This window comes from Salmo trutta, chromosome 13 (genome assembly GCF_901001165.1).
Source record: "Salmo trutta chromosome 13, fSalTru1.1, whole genome shotgun sequence".
In the NCBI taxonomy this organism is placed as follows: domain Eukaryota; kingdom Metazoa; phylum Chordata; class Actinopteri; order Salmoniformes; family Salmonidae; genus Salmo; species Salmo trutta.
The window spans coordinates 14,810,176-14,830,634 of record NC_042969.1 but is presented as its reverse complement, the minus strand read 5'-3'; the positions used below and the strand labels follow the sequence as shown (position 1 = coordinate 14,830,634).

The following is a 20,459-nucleotide window of genomic DNA, read 5'->3' as shown; positions in this document are numbered from 1 at the left end:
GAGTGACCATCAAAAAGCCCTGACCTCAATCCTATAGAAAATGTGAGGGCAGAACTGAAAAAGCACATACGAGCAAGGAGGCCTACAAACGTGACTCAGTTACACCAGCTCTGTCAGGAGGAATGGGCCAAAATTCACCCAACTTATTGTGGGAAGCTTGTGGAAGGCTACCTGAAATGTTTGACCCAATTTAAACAATTTAAAGGCAATACTAATTGAGTGTATGTAAACTTCTGACCCACTGGGAATGTGATGAAAGAAATAAAAGCTGAAATAAATCATTCTCCACTATTATTCTGACATTTCACATTCTTTAAATAAAGTGGTGATCCTACCTGACCTCAGACAGGGAATATATTCTAGGATTAAATGTCAGGAATTGTGAAAAACTGAGTTTAAATGTATTGTACTGTACACCTCACTCCCACATAACCCACATACCTACTGCTCTTTGGTTGGCAGCAACACAGGCTTCCGTCTTACAGCTCCAAACCATGACCTCATGATCCTCAGTAACCGTAAGCACAGTACTGTTATGACGCTCAAATGTCTGTGCTGCCCCCTACCTTGTAGAAGAAGTATTGCACCAGGTGGGCAATACGGACGTAGTAGAGGTGCCCGTGTCCCAGTAACAGTTTCTTCAGGTGCTTGAGCTTAGGGATGGCATAGTCACTGTTCCTCACTGCCTGGCGACCCTCTCTACCCTTTATACCTGAGACGGGGAGGACGAGGGAAAATATTACAACGTAATATGTGACGTCACATAGAAAAGGCACTGCCTAATCCCTTGGTGGTCTACCGATGTCGCGAGTCTTACCGATGCCAACGTGTGCTTCCAGGATCATACTGACATCGTTGGCCCCATCTCCGATGGAGAGGGTGATGGGGCTGCCTTTAGAGGTCTTCACCATCTTCACTATCTATAGGAGAGAGAGCGGAATGAGCGAGTTTGAATTAAATCCCACTGGGTTCTGCATTCAAAACTAAATGCACAGATCACAGATGCAGACGTTTGTCATTATCACCAGGTGTAATGTGTTGAATTACAGAGTGGTTTTTGAGGACGTGATAACCTTTGTGTGAGACCTTAACTGTCACACTGGTTAGCCTTTAACTACCGCAGCCATATGCAGTTCATCTACTTGATCTAACAGCAAGCGCCTATGACATCACTCACCTGGGCCTTCTGTAGGGGAGCCATACGGCAGCACAGGACAGTGGTACAGTTCTGACAGATCTGGAGGAAGAGACTCTTGTAGCAGCTGGAGTTGGAGTCAGGAGAAGAGTTAAGCACCAAGGACAGAGTGGCTCCGTCTATGATGAAGCCGTAGTCCTGGTTCGCTGAAGACCAGCTCCTGGGAGGGACAGAGAATGCAGAGATGGGTTTAGATTTGACCCAAGAACGCGAACTAGAGCAAAACCAGACCGCAAATCCAGTCCTGGTACGCAGCTATGTTCGCGTCATCAATTAGAATTCTGGGAGAGGAGTTAAGTCTTACAATTGAAGACATTTGCATTCAAAACATAATTTACTACCAATTGTTATCAACTGACAACTAGCAAAAGTAGCAACACACTCCGTTCAACCTCCAACCCTGGACTCAGTACTGACCTGGTGACCCCAGCCTTGACCGGTGGGGCGTCCTGTACTGCCCTCTTGTGGTAGTCTAGCAGCAGCTCTTGCAGGCGCTCCTCTCTCTTCCTCCCCGGGTCCACCAGGGTTCGCACCGTCAGCTCCAGCAGCTCTGTGCTCCTCTGGAACAGCCGGCAGGCGTAGCACGTGGACTTGGCCGTCTCCATCTTGTCCCCCGTCAGCACCCACACCTTCATACCTGCTCCCTGCAGGGCCTCCATGGTCTCTGCTGCCTCCTCCTGCAACCTGGCCACAGAGGGAGGAGAAATGGGGGAGTGATGGATGATAAGGGGTGTGTATCAGATAGAATGAGTGCGTGACAGCCGGTGGTGTTGTGAGTGCGTGACAGCCGGTGGTGTTGTGAGTGCGTGACAGCCGGTGGTGTTGTGAGTGCGTGACAGCCGGCGGTGTTGTGAGTGCGTGACAGCCGGCGTGACAGTCGGCGTTGCGAGTGCGTGACAGCCGGCGTGACAGTCGGCGTTGCGAGTGCGTGACAGCCGGCGTGACAGTCGGCGTTGCGAGTGCGTGACAGCCGGCGTGACAGTCGGCGTTGCGAGTGCGTGACAGCCGGCGTGACAGTCGGCGTTGCGAGTGCGTGACAGCCGGCGTGACAGTCGGCGTTGCGAGTGCGTGACAGCCGGCGTGACAGTCGGCGTTGCGAGTGCGTGACAGCCGGCGTGACAGTCGGCGTGACAGTCGGCGTTGCGAGTGCGTGACAGTCGGTGTGTGAGTGCGTGACAGTCGGTGTGTGAGTGCGTGACAGTCGGTGTGTGAGTGCGTGACAGTCGGTGCGTGACAGTCGGTGTGTGACAGTCGGTGTTGCGAGTGCGTGACAGTCGGTGTTGCGAGTGCGTGACAGTCGGTGTTGCGAGTGCGTGACAGTCGGTGTGTGAGTGCGTGACAGTCGGTGTGTGAGTGCGTGACAGTCGGTGTGTGAGTGCGTGACAGTCGGTGTGTGAGTGCGTGACAGTCGGTGTGTGAGTGCGTGACAGTCGGTGTGTGAGTGCGTGACAGTCGGTGAAGCAGTAACTGAAGTGGCGGATCGGACAGCGAGGAGACAGACAGGATGTTCTGGTGCTCACCTCTCTTAGAGGCTTTTATTTACAATATTAACAGGTGCAGGACAAATTGGCCAATAAACTTTGTACAGAAAACAGGATGTTGACCAAGACTTGAATAAATCAAATGCGGATGCTCCAGATAGTTCTAGTTGAGTGAATCCAGTTTTATTCCTTTAATTAGAACAGTTTTCAGCTGTGCTAACAAAATTGCAAAAGGGTTTTCTAATGATCAATTAGCCTTTTAAAATGATAAACTTGGTTTAGTTAACAACGTGCCATTGGAACACAGGAGTGATGGTTGCTGATAATGGGCCTCTGTACGCCTACGTAGATATTCCATAAAAAATGATCCGTTTCCAGCTACAATAGTTATTTACAACATTAACAATGTCTACACTGTATTTCTGATCAATTTGATGTTATTTTAATGGACCAAAAAAAATTGCTTTTCTTTCAAAAACACGGACATTTCTAAGTGACCCCAAACTTTTGAACAGTAGTCTTTATCCTAAACAGTTTTACATAAAAAACACACACTTCAATAACTTGTGCCATAACTTCTACCTTAAAAGTCACAATAAACATTCATGAAATAATTCACCTCCGCGATAATTAATCACTTTGGTTATTCCCGTCAACCAATAAATTGTTCCTCTATGACATGTGGACTAATTTGCCTCATGGGTAATGCACACCGGCACTTCAACCAGGAAACAGCGCGGCGCTTCAGACAGAGGTAGGTTACATGATATGATTATACTCTAGCAATATGTCCATCGTTAGTCTAATTATCTATTTCAAATGGCTAGAGCGTGTACTTTTAAACGGGCAGCTTAATACACGGTAGAAACGTTAACAAGTTCCATTGTTTTAGTAACTGGCGTGCGCAACAAACACTCAACTTATGTCAAAGTATTGCTGGCAAACGGAATGCGCTACTCAATCCAACATTCTCTTTGGTCTCAGGATTCTTGACTTTATTGTATCTCTTCAATGTAAAGAGTCTTTCTTCAACCAATCATTTGTTTCAGTGTGATGCGCTCTATCGGGTGGGCGCGTGCACCTGTACGACAGCTCATATTGTAGGAAAAATATACAACTCTCACCGCACACACAGGGTTTAACCTCAACACATGATGGCTTCACTTCTAAAGGCTGTGGCCCCAATAGGCCTCCTACTCAGTGCACTACTTTAGACCAGAGCCCTTGGGGTTAGTGCACTATATGGGTAATAGGGTGCCATTTGGGACGCAGAATGAGTTAACCGTGAGGTGACCGTGTCCGCCCACCTGTCCTCCACGGCGGTAGCTCCGATCAGGCTCATCCCGGTCTCCACCTGGTTGTACACAGCCATGAGTTTCTCCTCTCGGTCCTGCAGGGCCAGCTTGGCTTCCCTCAGCCCCGTGTCTGCCTGGTCATACTCCTCACTGCTCAGCAGCTTGTAGGCCACACACAGCGTCCGGTAGCCCTCCTGACACGTAGCACAAACACACATAGTACGTTAACACACACACACACACACACACACACACACACACACACACACACACCACACTCACCGTTTATAATGTGGTTTCTGAATGTGAGAACACTACATTTCCAATGTGCCTATTGCAAATAAACGTGAACATGAACCTTAAATGAACACAAAACAAAATGGCAGCCTCCCTGGGCACCGTGAGACAGAAGCGCGCAGACATGCAGACTGTATGAACACAAGTTAGTGAAACAGATGGGGTTGCTGTGACCCACCGTAGCGTTGCGTTCCACATGCATGCGTATCCTGTCCACCTCGTCCTGCCTGACACGAGGGAAGATGGAGGAGTCGGCCCCCTTACAGAACAGCATGATGTCCCCTGAGCAACCAACACAGCCAGGCAGGTTAGTGACAGGAGTCAACACAGAGCAGGGACAAGGCAGTGACGTGGGAGGTAATTGCAGCCTTACCTGATTTGGTTCGGACTAACACACTCATACGCCTTCGCACCGGGTCAAAGTTCAACACGTGAAGCAGTTCGTACCTGCAAGTTCAGAGGCCAACGTGAAGCCAACAAATTACAACTTTCTATATGACAAAAAAAAAGACTAAAAATCACGTCTTTAACAACTTGTTGTACGATGACTTACGTTTCAACATCGTTGTTTCTGTTCATCACTCGCATGTTCTTGCTCTCCGTACCAAGGAATTTGAAACCATACCTGTAGATGGCGACAAAGTGAGCAGTTGTGATTCAACAAACCAAGCCCCCTTACAAAGGTTGATTGGGTTTGATGGATTGATTAATTAATAAAAGTTGATTTGATTGCTCGGGCCCTGCCCCTTACTTCATGGCTCCCTTGACCAGTGCCACCTCGTCGGGTGAAGAGGCAATGAAGCCCCTGATGTCTGCAGGGTGGACCGTCTCTCCGTCCAGCCCCATGACGCCATCCACCTGGTCTTCTACACCGTCTGCTACTCCATCCCCCTGACCCGTAGCCTCCTTCACCTGCACCGTGTGGCACAGACACAGAGCCCGCAGGAACAGCTCCTCCTTCTCCTGAAAAAACACACACTTATTTTACACTGCGCTATTTACCAGGGGTAACAGGCTGAAACAGGGATGGACCTCCCTTAACTTTTCGCCGATGCAAAACGGTTTAAACGTTTTTCAATAAATACACCACTGGAATTTACTTTGAAATGACCTAGTAACAGCTAACACTACCTAACAACATCCATCTCTATGGGATTCAATAACACAGGTAGCAGACAACAGACAGCACAAACTGCTGGACCCATTAAATCACTGGTTCTGGCACAGGTTGGGTAGCACCCACAACGTGTTATCAGGCCAGAGTACACAGGGCATGACCTCCGTGGTTCCACCAGCACACTGGGCCATCTGATACCCATATATGTTGGCCTGCCTGACTGGAATAACTGAGGGTGCAGACAACCAGTTGGTGACAGTCACCCACCCTGCCAGCCTTCTGCTGCAGCATGCTCACGGGTCCATCTGTGACACAGAAGCCGTCCAGCTCGCTGCCTGAGTCGGCGTACTTGTACTGGAAACCGTCGATGCAGCACTCGATGAACTCCATGTTGTTCTGGGTCAGCGTGCCTGTCTTGTCCGTGAACACGTACTCCACCTAGAGGAGACAAGGTGAAACCGCAGGGTCAGACTAATACACGTCTCACACTACTGAACCGAGCCATGACCTACAGGGCTGGCCTGGAGAGGCATCTACCATAGTCGCTGGAACAATGCTGGAATAGAAGACATCTGAGCCAGCACAGTACGACTCGGGTCCGGCCCTACAGAGAGAATCAAGCATGAGACTCTTCCAGGGTCGTAAAAACACTTGCTGCAATTAATGGCTGCGAACAATAACAATGGGCAATTAATCCCTGACAGAGTTACACCGCATAAATCTAGTTTAACCAATCACCACCTTTAATTGAAGTAATCATCTGGCAAGCCGAACGGGACTGATCTACGACGCCACTGTTTGGCGGTTCAGTAAAAAACATCGGGAAGGCAGTCAGACCATTTCATAGTGTGAAATTTGAGGTGTTGTTCATTTGGGTTTAGGGTCATCTCACTCCACCAAAGACGGAGGCTAAGCGCAAAGAAGCCCTGGACCGTTATAGCTGCGTTTACACAGGCAGCACAATTCTGATCTTTTGCCCAATTATTGGCAAGAAAATATAATCAGATTGGTTAAAAGACCAGATGTTTTCACCCGATTAATTGGTCTTTTAACCAATCTGATTATATTTTCTTGCCAATAATTGGGCAAAAGATCAGAATTGTGCTGCCTGCTTAAACGTAGCCCATCAACACCTACGGCCTTGTTTGTACCTCTTCCCCTTGAGGTAATCACTGATCTAACATGACTGGGTAACTGAGAAGTACATTACATAGGATGCCTTTTCAAAGTATTCATACAGGGTGGATATCTGGCCAAATGTAAGCAACACTTCAGTGGGAGTCTGGCATGTAAACTAGGGTAACCATGACCAGAGACAGCTCCTTCAGGGAAGTGGTTATCGTCTTATCAACACAGGCTTCATATCATTAACCCCTGACCTGTCCCAGCTCCTCGTTGAGGTCGGAGGTGTTGACCAGAGCCCCTTCCTGGATCTCAGGGTCAAAGAAGTCCTTGTCCCAGGAGATGAAGAAGGAGCCCAGGAACTTCTGCATCTCTACTGTCACGTACATGGACACGGGGATGATGAAGTTGAACAGAACCATGAACGACAGGAAGTCAGTAAACATCTTCAGGTACTGGGGGGAGAGAGAGGAGGGAACACAGGGAACCTAGGGTTAAAACACACTTCCACCGACTGAGAAAAAAACAGGCTCATAATGTTAATGCTAAATGCCATTGGTCTACTGTGACTCTTGGTCAATGAACTAGGCTTTAAGTTGAAATCAAATTTTATTTGTCACGTGCCAAATACAACAGTTGTAGACTTTACCGTGAAATGCTTACTAACAAGCCCTTAACCAACAATGCAGTTCAATAACTAGAGTTAAGAGAATATTTACTAAAGTAAAAAATTAAATAAAAAGTAACAAAATAACAATAACAAGGCTATATACAGGGGGTACCGCTACCGAGTCAATGTGCAGGGGTACAGTTTAATTAAGGTAATTTGTACATGTAGGTAGGGGTAAAGTGACTATGTATAGATAATAAACAGCGAGTAGCAGCAGTGTAAAATAATGGGGGGGGGGGAGGGGGCGCAATGTAAATTGCCTGTTTGGTCATTTGAATAATTGTTCAGTAGTCTTATGGCTTGGGGGTAGAAGCTGTTAAGGAGCCTTTTGGACCGAGACTTGGCACTCCGGTACTGCTTGCCGTGCGGTAGCAGAGAGAACAGTCTATGACTTGGGTGACTGGAGTCTGACAATTCTTTGGGCCTTCCTCTGACACCGCCTAGTATATAGGTCCTGGATGGCAGCTTGGCCTCAGTGATGTACTGGGCCGTACTCACTACCCTCTGAAGCGCCTTACGGTCAGATGCCGAGCAGTTGCCATACCAGGCGGTGATGCAACTGGTCAAGAAGCTCTCGATGGTGCAGCTGTAGAACCTTTAGAGGATCTGGGGACCCATGCAAAATCTTTACAGTCTCCTGAAGGGGAAAAGGTGTTGTCGTGCCCCCTGCACGACTGTCTTGGAGTGTTTGGACCGCGACAGTTTGCTGGTGATGTGGACACCAAGGAACTTGAAATGTTCAACCCGCTTCACTGCAGCCCCGTCGATGTGAACGGGGGAGTGTTCGGCCCTCCTTTTCCTGTAGTCCACGATCAGCTCCTTTGTCTTGCTCACGTTGAGGGACAGGTTGTTATCCTGGCACCCCACTGCCCCGTCTCTGACCTCCCTATAGGCCATCTCATTGTCGGTGATCAGGCCTACCACTTTTGTGGTCAGCAAACTTAATGGAGTCGTGCTTGGCCACGCAGTCGTGGGTGAACGGAGTACAGGAGAGTACTAAGCACGCACCCGAGGGGCCACAGTGCGTGCGTCCACATCATCTGTGGATCCGTTGGGGCGGTATACGAATTGGAGTGGGTCTAGGATGGTGTTGATGTGAGCCATGACCAGCCTTTCAAAGCACTTCATGGCTACAGACGTGAGTGCTACGGGTCGGTAGTCATTTAGGCAGGTTACCTTGGTATTCTTGGGCACAGGGACTATGCTGGTCTGCTTGAAACATGTTGGTATTACAGACCTCGGACAGGGACAGCTTGAAAATGTCAGTGAAGACACTTGCTAGTCGTTCAGCGCATGCTCGGAGTACACATCCTGGTATTCCGTCTGGCCCCGAGGCCTTGTGAATGTTGACCTGTTTAAAGGTCTCGCTCACATCGGCTACGGAAAGCGTGATCACACAGAAGTGCCCTCATGCACTGTATTTGAGCGTGCGTTACAAGCTGCTAAACTGTATTTGAGCGTGCGTTACAAGCTGCTAAACTGTATTTGAGCGTGCGTTACAAGCTGCTAAACTGTATTTGAGCGTGCGTTACAAGCTGCTAAACTGTATTTGAGCGTGCGTTACAAGCTGCTAAACTGTATTTGAGCGTGCGTTACAAGCTGCTAAACTGTATTTGAGCGTGCGTTACAAGCTGCTAAACTGTATTTGAGCGTGCGTTACAAGCTGCTAAACTGTATTTGAGCGTGCGTTACAAGCTGCTGAACTGTATTTGAGCGTGCGTTACAAGCTGCTGAACTGTATTTGAGCGTGCGTTACAAGCTGCTAAACTGTATTTGAGCGTGCGTTACAAGCTGCTAAACTGTATTTGAGCGTGCGTTACAAGCTGCTAAACTGTATTTGAGCGTGCGTTACAAGCTGCTAAACTGTATTTGAGCGTGCGTTACAAGCTGCTAAACTGTATTTGAGCGTGCGTTACAAGCTGCTGAACTGTATTTGAGCGTGCGTTACAAGCTGCTAAACTGTATTTGAGCGTGCGTTACAAGCTGCTAAACTGTATTTGAGCGTGCGTTACAAGCTGCTAAACTGTATTTGAGCGTGCGTTACAAGCTGCTAAACTGTATTTGAGTGTCTGAATAAAGTCTTACTAGCAGAGAGAAGGCCTCACCAGGTTGGTATCTTTCTCCTTTTGCGTCTTCTGGTTGTACCAGGGCTCGTCCTGGCCTGGTCGGCTCTGCCACACATACTTGAGCGTGGTGCACACCAGGGCCTTGCTCACCAGGATGCACAGGTACACCAGCAGGAAGGCATTGATAGACCTGAAATAATAACCAATCTTCCATTAGCAACACTGAGAATATACATCCACTGAGAAATAGTTACTATATATCTATCTCAATATCCCCCTGATATCAATGTGAATGGACTTGAACCCCAGCATCATACAACTGATCATTGATCCCCTCCTTCAATGATCTGCTTCTCCTTTTGGGCAATTCTCTTTGACCATCCTTACTTCTCCACCGCAGAGCGCTTCTGGGACTTCCCCTGGTAGTTCAGAGCCATCTTGGTCTCCATGCCTGAGTAAACTGCCACACCTACAGCGAGAGAGAGAGACAGACAGCGAGAGAGAGAGGTCAGGATAGTCTCACGCTGACACCAGCACCGAGGGTCATTCAAACCCTCAATTGCATTAAACAATGTCCTGTAACTCACCATATATCTTCTGAGTATTCTTCAAGGTAGCACCTTTCAGGAGGAGATTCTCTGGACCCAAAGACCTGAAGAACACCACACATTGAGAAAATACTGTCACAAACCTAAAACACCAAGACAGCAGCGTTCTCTTACAGTGGCACACTAGCACTCCCTAAAATGACTACTACTCTTTAACGGACAGGACACAAAACATTTTTTATAAAGACCATTACAAAGCAGCCCGGTGACAAATGCTTCCGAGAGCGCTTTCAAAGCGCTGCCTTGAGTCTATGCCAGGTTCAGCTTTACTTTAATGCTCGTTTGGCGTTATGGATCAATTAAATAATGATTTGATGGTAATGCAGAAGGAAAAGACAGAGTGCTTAAGAGACTGTTTTTAGTTTTTTTTTTTTTTAGACTGATGTACGGGGGGGGGGGGGGCTGAGAGGAACAAATAGGGGGAGTGGTGAGCACTTACCTCACAGCGGGTTCCTGGTTGTTCCTGTAGATGTGCATACGGCCCACAAATCTACAGACACAGACACGCATGAGTGCACTGCCCCACCCAATAGCAGTAACATGCATGTACAGCACAGGAGGCTGTTGAGAGGAGGCGGCTCATAATAATGTCTGGAACGGAGCAAATGGAATGGCACCAAACTACCTGGAAACCATGGAAACCATGCCTTTGATACCATTCCACAGATTCCGCTCCAGCCATTACCACGAGCCCGTCCTCCCCAATTAAGGTGCCACCAACCTCCTGTGATGTTCATCTCACGATGGACCTGAATTGAATTAACTGTGGAATAGGCTAGATAAATACTTTGATATTAGAAACACACACTGATGACGAATACCACCAGGAAGCACAGGAACTAGTCAGACGTCAGACTAATCACAACCCCATATGCTGACTACCCGGACTTTGCACGGACTGCACCAATTAAGAGCGAGCTAATGACTGGTGGTTTGTCCGACGGCACGCTGGCACCACCACTCTGTTTTATTGATTGTGAAAAGGAGCAGCATCTGGCGTCTTCAGTTCCTTAGGACTTCTGAAACGTCATTGATGTCTGGCGCCCAACTGTCCTGTAATGGCAGCTCCTCGGCCATAGGTGGCGCCAAACCACTAGGTCTACGGAGAGGATGCAGCTGTGCAAACAACTGGGTCCGTTCCTCAGCTTGGGCCAAATCTAACTGAACTTTCCCTTCAATTCCTGGCCAGTCACATCCACAAATCAGGTTTACTAACAGTCTAACATCTCTCATAACAATATGTCAGAGAGATAGATCTAGCGTATACCCTGCCAACACTCAACGTAATGACACTGCAGCTATCAAAATGGCATCCTAATTGACAGTTGATTAAACTGCAAAAGCCTAAAGTAAAACCAGTGTGCTTTAACGGTCCAGGGAGCAGATTCACAAACGATCGGTCTACGATCTGTTGTAACTTTTTTTTGTATGGACGGGGGGGAAGAAACGTGCAAGGATTCATAGCCTACTTGTAGAGGTCAGGCTGCGGCTGCTCGCACTCGATGGTGGCGCTGAGAGACTCCAGGTTCCTCTCCGTGTCTGGCACTGTGTAGTGTGTCTGAGACAGATCCAGAAGAGAGTGAGTGCCAAATATTTCAGGTCATCACTGCAGCTCTCTAAAAACCCTCCCCATAATGGCAGACAGGGACACATGCAGGCACACACACACACACACACACGCAGGCACACACACACACACACGCAGGCACGCACACGCAGGCACACACACGCAGGCACACACACGCAGGCACACACACGCACACGCAGGCACACACGCAGGCACACACACACACACACGCAGGCACACACACACACACACGCAGGCACGCACACACACACACGCAGGCACACACACACGCAGGCACGCACGCACACACACGCAGGCACGCACACACACACACGCAGGCACGCACACACGCAGGCACGCACACACACACACGCAGGCACGCACACACACACACGCAGGCACGCACACACACACACGCAGGCACGCACACACACACACGCAGGCACACACACACAGGCACGCAGGCACACACACACGCAGGCACACACACACGCAGGCACACACACACCCACGCAGGCACACCACACACACGCAGGCACACACACACACGCAGGCACACACACACACGCAGGCACACACACACACGCAGGCACACACACACACGCAGGCACACACACACACGCAGGCACACACACACACGCAGGCACACACACACACGCAGGCACACACACACACGCAGGCACACACACACACGCAGGCACACACACACGCAGGCACACACACACGCAGGCACACACACACGCAGGCACACACACACGCAGGCACACACACACGCAGGCACACACACACGCAGGCACACACACACGCAGGCACACACACACGCAGGCACACACACACGCAGGCACACACACACGCAGGCACACACACACGCAGGCACACACACACGCAGGCACACACACACACGCACGCAGTGTTACTGTAGCAGCACTCCACCTTATGGTTGGACTCCCCGTCCAGACTGGCCGTGGTGACAAAGCAGGTCTCGTCCTCCCGGCTGGACTGCAGCAGGATGAGGTCACAGGGAAAGGTCTCATCCTCCACCACCTCAACCACATCCCCAACCTTAGAGGAACAGAATACATCAGGTCCATACAGAGGACCATGCCTATTCCATAGTCCCTTGGCCCTTGTGGATCTCAGAGGATTTGTTTGGTATAAGAAAAATGGTGACACTTCCACCATCCTAGCCTATCAGAGGGCACGTTGGAGCTGTAACAAAGTTGCTTAAACCTGTCATATCTTCTCAGATCTCCAAAAGTGCATAGGGAGGTCTAGGGGTTGATTTGGGCCAGAGAGTTTGGACATTGAAGTTCAACATAAAAGCATTGTGAAGCTACACTCAGTGTACAAAACATTAAGAACACCTTCCTAATATCGAGTTGCACCCCCTTTAATTTTTACAGTTGAAGTCGGAAGTTTACATACACCTTAGCCAAATACATTTAAACTCAGTTTCATAATTCCTGACATTTAGTCCTCGTAAAAATTCCCTGTCTTGGTTCAGTAGGAATCACCACTTTATTTTAAGAATGTGAAATGTCAGAATAGTAGAGAGAAGGATTTATTTCAGCTTTTATTTCTTTCATCACATTCCCAGTGGGTCAGAAGTTTACATACACTCAATTAGTATTTGGTAGCATTGCCTTTAAATTGTTTAAATTTGGTCAAACATTTCAGGTAGCCTTCCACAAGCTTCCCACAATAAATTGGGTGAATTTTGGCCCATTCCTCCAGACAGAGCTGGTGTAACTGAGTCAGGTTTGTAGACCTCCTTGCTTGCACACGCTTTTTCAGTTCTGCCCACAAATTTTCTATGGGATTGAGGTCAGGGCTTTGTGATGGCAACTCTAATACCTTGACTTTGTTGTCCTTAAGCCATTTTTGCCACAACTTTGGAAGTATGCTTGGGGTCATTGTCCATTTGGAAGACCAATTTGCGACCAAGCTTTAACTTCCTGACTGATGTCTTGAGATGTTTCTTCAATATATCCACATCATTTGCCCTCCTCATGATGCCATCTAGTTTGTGAAGTGCACTAGTCCCTCCTGCAGCAAAGCACACCCACAACATGATGCTGCCATCCTAGTGCTTCACAGTTGGGATGGTGTTCTTCGGCTTGCAAGCCTCCCCCTTTTTCCTCCAAACATAACGATGGTCATTATGGTCAAACAGTTCTATTTTTGTTTTATCAGACCAGAGGACATTTCTCCAAAAAGTACAATCTTTGTCCCCATGTGCAGTTGCAAACCGTGGTCTGGCTTTTTTATGGCAGTTTTGGAGCAGTGGCTTCTTCCTTACTGAGCGGCCTTTCAGGTTATGTCGTTATAGGACTCATTTTACTATGGATATAAATACTTTGGTACCCGTTTCCACCAGCATCTTCACGAGGTCCTTTGATGTTGTTCTGGGATTGATTTGCACTTATCGCACCAAAGTACATTCATCTCCTAGGAGACAGAAAGCGCCTCCTTCCTTAGCTGTATGACGGCTGCGTGGTCCCATGGTGTTTATACTTGCATACTATTGTTTGTACAGATGAACGTGGTTCCTTCAAGCATTTGGAAATTGCTCCCAAGGATGAACCAGACTTGGAGGTCTACAATTGTTTGAGGTCTTGGCTGATATCTTTTGATTTTCCCATGATGTCAAGCAAAGAGGCACTGAGTTTGAAGGTAGGCCTTGAAATACATCCACAGGTACACCTCCAATTGACTTCAATTAGCCTATCAGAAGCTTCTAAAGCCATGACATAATTTTCTGGAATTTTCCAAGCTGATTAAAGGCAGTCACCTTAGTGTATGTAAACTTCTGACCCACTGGAATTGTGATACAGTGAATTATAAGTGAAATAATCTGTCTGTAAACAATTGTTGGAAAACTAACTTGTGTCATGCACAAAGTAGATGTCCTAACCGACTTGCCAAAACTATAGCTTGTTAACAAGACATTTGTGGAGTGGTTAAAAAACGAGTTTTAATGACTCCAACCTAAGTGCACGTAAACTTCAACTGTATCTTGCCCACTCACCCACTGAATGGCACACATACACAATCCATGTCTCAAGGCTTAAAAAGCCTTCTTTAACCAGTCTCCTCCCCTTCATCTACGCTGATTGAAGTGGATTTAACAAGTGACATCAATAAGGGATCTTAGACTGAACAGGTGAATCCAGGTGAAAGCTGTGTCACGGAAAGAGCAGGTGTCCTCAATGTTTTGACTGAAATGTATCTTCTTCCATTCTGCATCACCTACTTGGGATTACTGTACCATAGAGCCATACAAGAACATGCCAACTACCTCTCCCTCCTGACCCCAGTGTCCCTAAGGGGATATTTATTTCCGGGGAACTTGGCCGAGGCGCAGCTTGCTAAAGGTACCTTGATCTTCTCGCTCTCCTTGCATGCTCTCCGGCCGTCCTCCAGCACTGTCACCAGGTACTTATTCACCTCATTATCTGCCTTGTGCCGCAGCCAGTCCTCATAGCCCTGAGAGCGTTAGAGGGGAGAGAGAGGGAGGAGAGAGAGAGAGGGAGGAATAAGGAGGGAGAAAGAAAGATGGGGAGAAGAGAGAGCAGAAGATGTAGGGAGGGAAGAGGGTAAGCGAGAGTGAAAGGGGACATGAAGAGAGGGCCAATAGATAGTCAGTGCCAGAGGGTAACAGCGATAAGAGGAAGAAAGATGCTCGAGGGAGGGATTTTATTTAACTAGTCAAGTCAGTTAAGAACAAATTCTTATTTACAATGACGGCCTACCCCGGCCAAAACCTAACGCTGCTGGGCCAATTGTGCGCTGCCCTATGGGACTCCCAATCACGGCCAGTTGTGACACAGTCTGGAATCGAACCAGGGTTTGTAGTTACGCCTCGCGCACTGATATGGAGTGCCTTAAACCGCTGCTCGGGATGATGCAGGGAGGAAACAGGAGGAGGAAAGAGTGGGTGGTAGGTGGATGGACAGAGAGAGGGAGCGACAACGTCCTTTTAGTAAGGGACTGACTGCAGGGCTCACCTAACCCAGTCTACAGAGCCTCCCCTGCTGTCCCACTTCAAAGCCAGGCTAAATGCAGCAGCATCGCGAGCCGCTATCAGTGTGTCCCATATATCTTTTTGGAAGGAAGTCCACCCTCCATTGTGCATTTCAAAAAGCCCTAGCAGCAGGCCACCAGAAAAGCCAATTCCTAAAACAATACATCTAAAAGCTTGGACACGTGTCAGCAGAAAAGAGACTCTTCTGATCATTTGTTTCTATACGAGCGACTGTAGTACCGTTTGGTCATGTTCCAAGACAACTTTCCCCTTCTCTTTAAGAATCACCATCTCATGGCCAGCATTACTTTGGCTATGACAAAACCATAAAGCATTGGCAACGATTCAATACTTCACACCCCAAAAAATAAACTTTTACGGAAAGGGAAAAAAAAATTCACTTGGAAGAGAGGTGGTGAAGAGACGCATGGAGAGCCACAGAAATGGAGTTACTAGAATGTGAAAGGCCCCTCGGAATGGGGATGCCGGTTCTAGTAATTCTACATCTATTGGGGAGGGGGGAGGGGGGGAGTGCTGCCGTTTACCTGTTTGATGGCTGTGACAGTGATGACGAAGAACAGGGGAAGGCCACTAGTGACTGGGCTGGTGGGGGTGTCTACGATCACCTGTAGGAGAGAACACCAGAAACTTTACGGACCATACAATCCCGATCAGAAAGTCTTATGATAAAATGACTCATTTACTAATAACTACTTGACTAAATTGTAATGGTAGCCTATATACTAAATGTAGATTGTGACTAGGTCATAAGTCCTGTGTTAATGACTATCTAGACTACAATGTAGTGAATGCAGACAACTCCGTCTCGAGAGTGGTTCAGTACAGGAGTCATTTCCAAGACCATTTCTTAACTGAAAATACACAGAATGGGAAAATAACATTGGACAAGTTACTACAGATTCCTCAATTACATGGTGCAATGTGGTTAAGGTTCAGCAAGCACTCCCACATCAATACAGGTTGTAGTGTGTGTGTGTGTGTGTGTGTGTGTGTGTGTGTGTGTGTGTGTGTGTCCCTAATCTCTCCGTCCAACAAAGGTGCATGAAACATTTCATACCGAGGCAGAGTGGGAGGAGAACCCAAGCAGCTTGGACCTGCAGGACATCTAATCAAGTGGGCCAGGGCCACTGTGGTATTTAATCTGCACACACACAGGGGCTGCTGCCTGCCTGGTTCTGGTGCCAACGTCTCAGACCACTGAGCAAGCTCTCCTCTCCTGCTGGGCTGCTGAGAGCAGTGCTGGACCGCAGGCTGTACAGGAATCTGGTGTGTGTGTGTGTGTGTGTGTGTGTACAGGAACCTGAACCACTAATGAGCCTAAAGAGCATGCCTGCACAGGGCCAATCAGGTAATCCCAAACAACCAGTGGCTCAGGAACACCGCCTGACTGGAGCTACGAGCCAAAAGCTTACCAGCAAAAACAGCCCCCAACAACATGCAACGATTGTGTAATATTGTGTGTGTGTGTGTGTGAGAGAGAGAATGTGCTGTGTAGCCTCTTAATGCTGTCACAAGACACATTTCACCCCTCTCCCCTGATCCTGCAGCACGCAAAAGGCTCTCACCACCGGGGCTCCCACTGAGCAAGTGGCCTGTGTTACGGAACACACACACCTGCGCACACACACACACACACACAACTGCACACACACACCAGTGCGCACAGTGGCTCTTATTTGTCATTCGGAGCATGAGCTGTACAAGCTGTCAGATAGGCATCCGCTGAGGCAGGAGACATGTTGTGAGCCCTCTGTCTCGTGTTCTCCTGCTTTCCTGTGAGAGGACTGACAATGAGGAACATGCTGCTTCCCCACTAACACAGCCTCTCTCTTCCGCTCACATACGCAGGGCAGCAGTTAGCCTAGAGGTTAAAGCGTTGGGCCAGTAACCGAAAGGTCGCTGCTTCGAATACCTGAGGCGACAAGGTGGAAAATCTGTCAATGTGCCCTTGAGCAAGGCACTTAACTCCAATTTGCTCCAGGGGCCCTGTACTACTATGGGCTACACCGTAAAACCACACCTTTCACTGAACCTATCCGGTGTATGTAACATTATCTAACATCGATGCCCACACACACACAACCACAGTTTGATACTGCAACCAAAACAGCTGCATTTGCAACAGTTTGACTTAGCAGTGCAACACGTTTTTAATTGGTCGTAAGGGTAGCAGTGACATTGTTTTTACCTGGGCATGTTCGTTTCTGGTTCACAATTTGCTTTTTTATTATCGTGATTAATTCACATTACTGTGAATGCCCCTGTATGTGTGTGCAGTGCGCGTAGGGAATATATATATATATATATATTACACACACACAGTACCACTTTGTATAGCCGTTAGAGATGCTAATGGTAGCCTAACTGTCTTTGGGAAGATGTAAAGGAAATTAAAAGGTAACTACAAAGTAGCCTATGCCTACCTGGCAGAATAAATCCAGTGGCCAGTTGTTTTGAAAATTCCATCACAAATGCACTACAGAGATAGGTTATGGACATGCCGCCTATGCTTCCCCCTAAGTACATTGAATTGTCAAATTCTCGCAATATCTCACAGGAATTTAGGACTTCACTAATTTTCTAATGACAAAACCAGAATGATTTATCTTATGGCAAGCATCTAGAGTTAAATGCCAAAAATATGATATTTGCAATATCACTAAGCAAAAAACAACCACAACATAGTCGATACATGATTTTGTCATGAGCTCAGTACCATTTGCTTGATTTTTAGCTAGCTAGCTAATGTTAGCATGCTAGGGACGCTAGCAGAGGCTGCTACATGATAATCAGTTAGCGTTCGCTACCTAGCTAACTATAGTCTAAAAGAAACTGATGCAACCCTGCTGGTTAAGTGGCTAGCTAGATGAGCAGTGGTGACAGTGACGTCCCTATGAGATTCAAGGCTTTAATAAGTACCATCGTGCAGAAATGACAAAGAAAATACTGGTTGATGAGCTAGCTAAGTTTGCAATGACCGTTACCAGTATACATGCACAAAAGTCAACAAGGCATGCAGAATGGACTGCCTTTCTGGGACGGGACTGCCCCCATCTCACTACCTAGTAGAGGGGTACAAAAACACCAGAACACAGATGCATCACATAGCTCATACAATTATATTTGGTTCAGGTCAAAGAAATAGATCTTGCAAAGTATAAATGAAGAAATTGAGAAAAATTCACAAAATTCTCTTATAAAATGGGTAAAAATAATGTATAGCAACCCCAGGTGTAAAATAGTAAATAACGGCTACTACTCAGAGAGTTTTGAATTGTCAAGAGTTAAACAAGGGTGTCCGCTGTCACCATATCTATTTGTTATGGCCATCGAAATGCTAGCTATTAAAATCAGATCCAATAACAACATTAGCGGATTAGAAATCCAAGGCTTAAAAACAAAGGTGTCCATGTATGCCGATGACTCAAGTTTCATATTAAGTCCGCAAGCTAGATCTCTGTAATGTCTCATTAAAGATCTAGATAACTTTTCTGTACTCTCTGGACTAAAACCTAATTATGATAAGTGTACAATATTACGTATTGGATCCTTAAAAAAATACAACTTTTACATTACCCTGCAGTTTACCTATAAAATGGGCTGATAGTGAAGTAGACATACTCGGTATTCATATCACAAAAGATATAAATAAGCTCTCCACAATGAATTTCAATAGAAAACTTGTAAAAATAGACAAGATCCCGCAACCATGGAGAAGTAAATACCTGTCTATTTATGGAAAAATTGCCCTGATTAACTCCTTAGTCATATCTCAGTTTACGCACTTACTTATGGCGCTGCCTACTCCCGATTCGTTTTTCAAATCATATGAGCATAACATATGCTTTATCTGGGACACTAAACCAGACAAAATAAAACGTGCCTATCTATATAATGAATAGGGTGGGTTGAGATTATTAAATATAAAAATCACTAAAGCTCTCTAAAAGCTTCACTCATTCAAAAGTTTTATTTGAACCCTAAATGGTTCTCAAGTAGATTACTAAGAAAAGCTAATCCATTGTTTAAAAATGGATTTTTTTTCCTGTGCAGATTGCCATGTCTCATTTTCGATTAATTGAAAATTATACTTTTTTTCAAAGTCTCTCTTTTTCAAACAAGCATTGCAAAGCTGGCTACAATTTAAATTTCATCCCCCTGAAAAGATAGAACAAATATTACAACAAATATTATGGCTGAACTCAAATGGGCTTGTTGATAAAATACCTGTATTTATGGGAAAGATGTTTGAAAAGGGTATTTTGTTCTTAATTGATATTGTAAATGGGAATGGTAGTGATCAGAATTGTACGGAAAGGTCTGCTCAATCCAAGATTACACAACCAATTGATTACAGCATTGCCCCAAAAATGGAGGCGGCGGGTGGCAGCGGGAGGTGGTAGAAAACTAGTCTGCCCAATATAAAGGATCAAAACTGGCCGAGGAATAAAAATAGCATAAATAGGAAAGTATACCAGTTTCATTTGAGGACTAGGATGTTGACAACTGTGCCATACAGAATACAAAATAGTTGGGAAGAGATTTGGGTGTATGAGTTGATATATAACATGCAAGATTCAAGACTTCATGCATTTCAGCTAAAATTATTATATAGAATTCTTGCCACCAACAAAATGTTGAATATTTGGGGCATAAAATCATGGAAGCTCTGCAGATTTTGTTGTGAAGATACCGAATGAATAGACCATTAATTTTGGTATTGCCCACTTAGCCTGTTTCTGGTCACAGGTTCAGGAATGGTTAAAAATGCATAGCATTGATGTAAAATTGACCCTAGAAATAATGCTGTTGGGGAGATCTGGAGAGACCGGGTCAGTCAATTACTAATACTCTAAGTAAAAGTATTTATCTTCAACTCGCTATCTGTGGATTCTATTCGATTAGATAGATTGAAATTGTACATTAAACATCACAGAAAGATATGTGTTGAAAGATATGTGTTGCATAAAAACCCGAAGTGGGTGGCCAGCAGAGA

General features: G+C 46.6%; 1 protein-coding gene across 2 annotated transcripts in view; it reads right to left on the bottom strand.

The window, feature by feature from the left end:
- LOC115205276 (phospholipid-transporting ATPase IG) overlaps window positions 1-20,459 on the bottom strand; it is a 67,387-nt gene that overhangs the window by 16,322 nt on the left and 30,606 nt on the right. For both annotated transcript variants that reach the window (XM_029771071.1, XM_029771072.1), the window contains exons 4-22: window positions 15,988-16,068; window positions 14,797-14,904; window positions 12,352-12,480; window positions 11,321-11,409; window positions 10,291-10,341; window positions 9,831-9,895; window positions 9,631-9,712; window positions 9,283-9,433; window positions 6,765-6,962; window positions 5,653-5,823; window positions 5,020-5,231; window positions 4,822-4,893; window positions 4,642-4,715; window positions 4,447-4,550; window positions 3,984-4,165; window positions 1,613-1,879; window positions 1,178-1,355; window positions 818-920; window positions 567-712 (exon numbers count right to left, since the gene is read on the bottom strand). In XM_029771071.1, coding sequence (XP_029626931.1) covers window positions 567-712; window positions 818-920; window positions 1,178-1,355; window positions 1,613-1,879; window positions 3,984-4,165; window positions 4,447-4,550; window positions 4,642-4,715; window positions 4,822-4,893; window positions 5,020-5,231; window positions 5,653-5,823; window positions 6,765-6,962; window positions 9,283-9,433; window positions 9,631-9,712; window positions 9,831-9,895; window positions 10,291-10,341; window positions 11,321-11,409; window positions 12,352-12,480; window positions 14,797-14,904; window positions 15,988-16,068 — 2,463 coding nt within the window. The remainder of the gene's footprint in view (window positions 1-566; window positions 713-817; window positions 921-1,177; window positions 1,356-1,612; window positions 1,880-3,983; window positions 4,166-4,446; window positions 4,551-4,641; window positions 4,716-4,821; window positions 4,894-5,019; window positions 5,232-5,652; window positions 5,824-6,764; window positions 6,963-9,282; window positions 9,434-9,630; window positions 9,713-9,830; window positions 9,896-10,290; window positions 10,342-11,320; window positions 11,410-12,351; window positions 12,481-14,796; window positions 14,905-15,987; window positions 16,069-20,459) is intronic.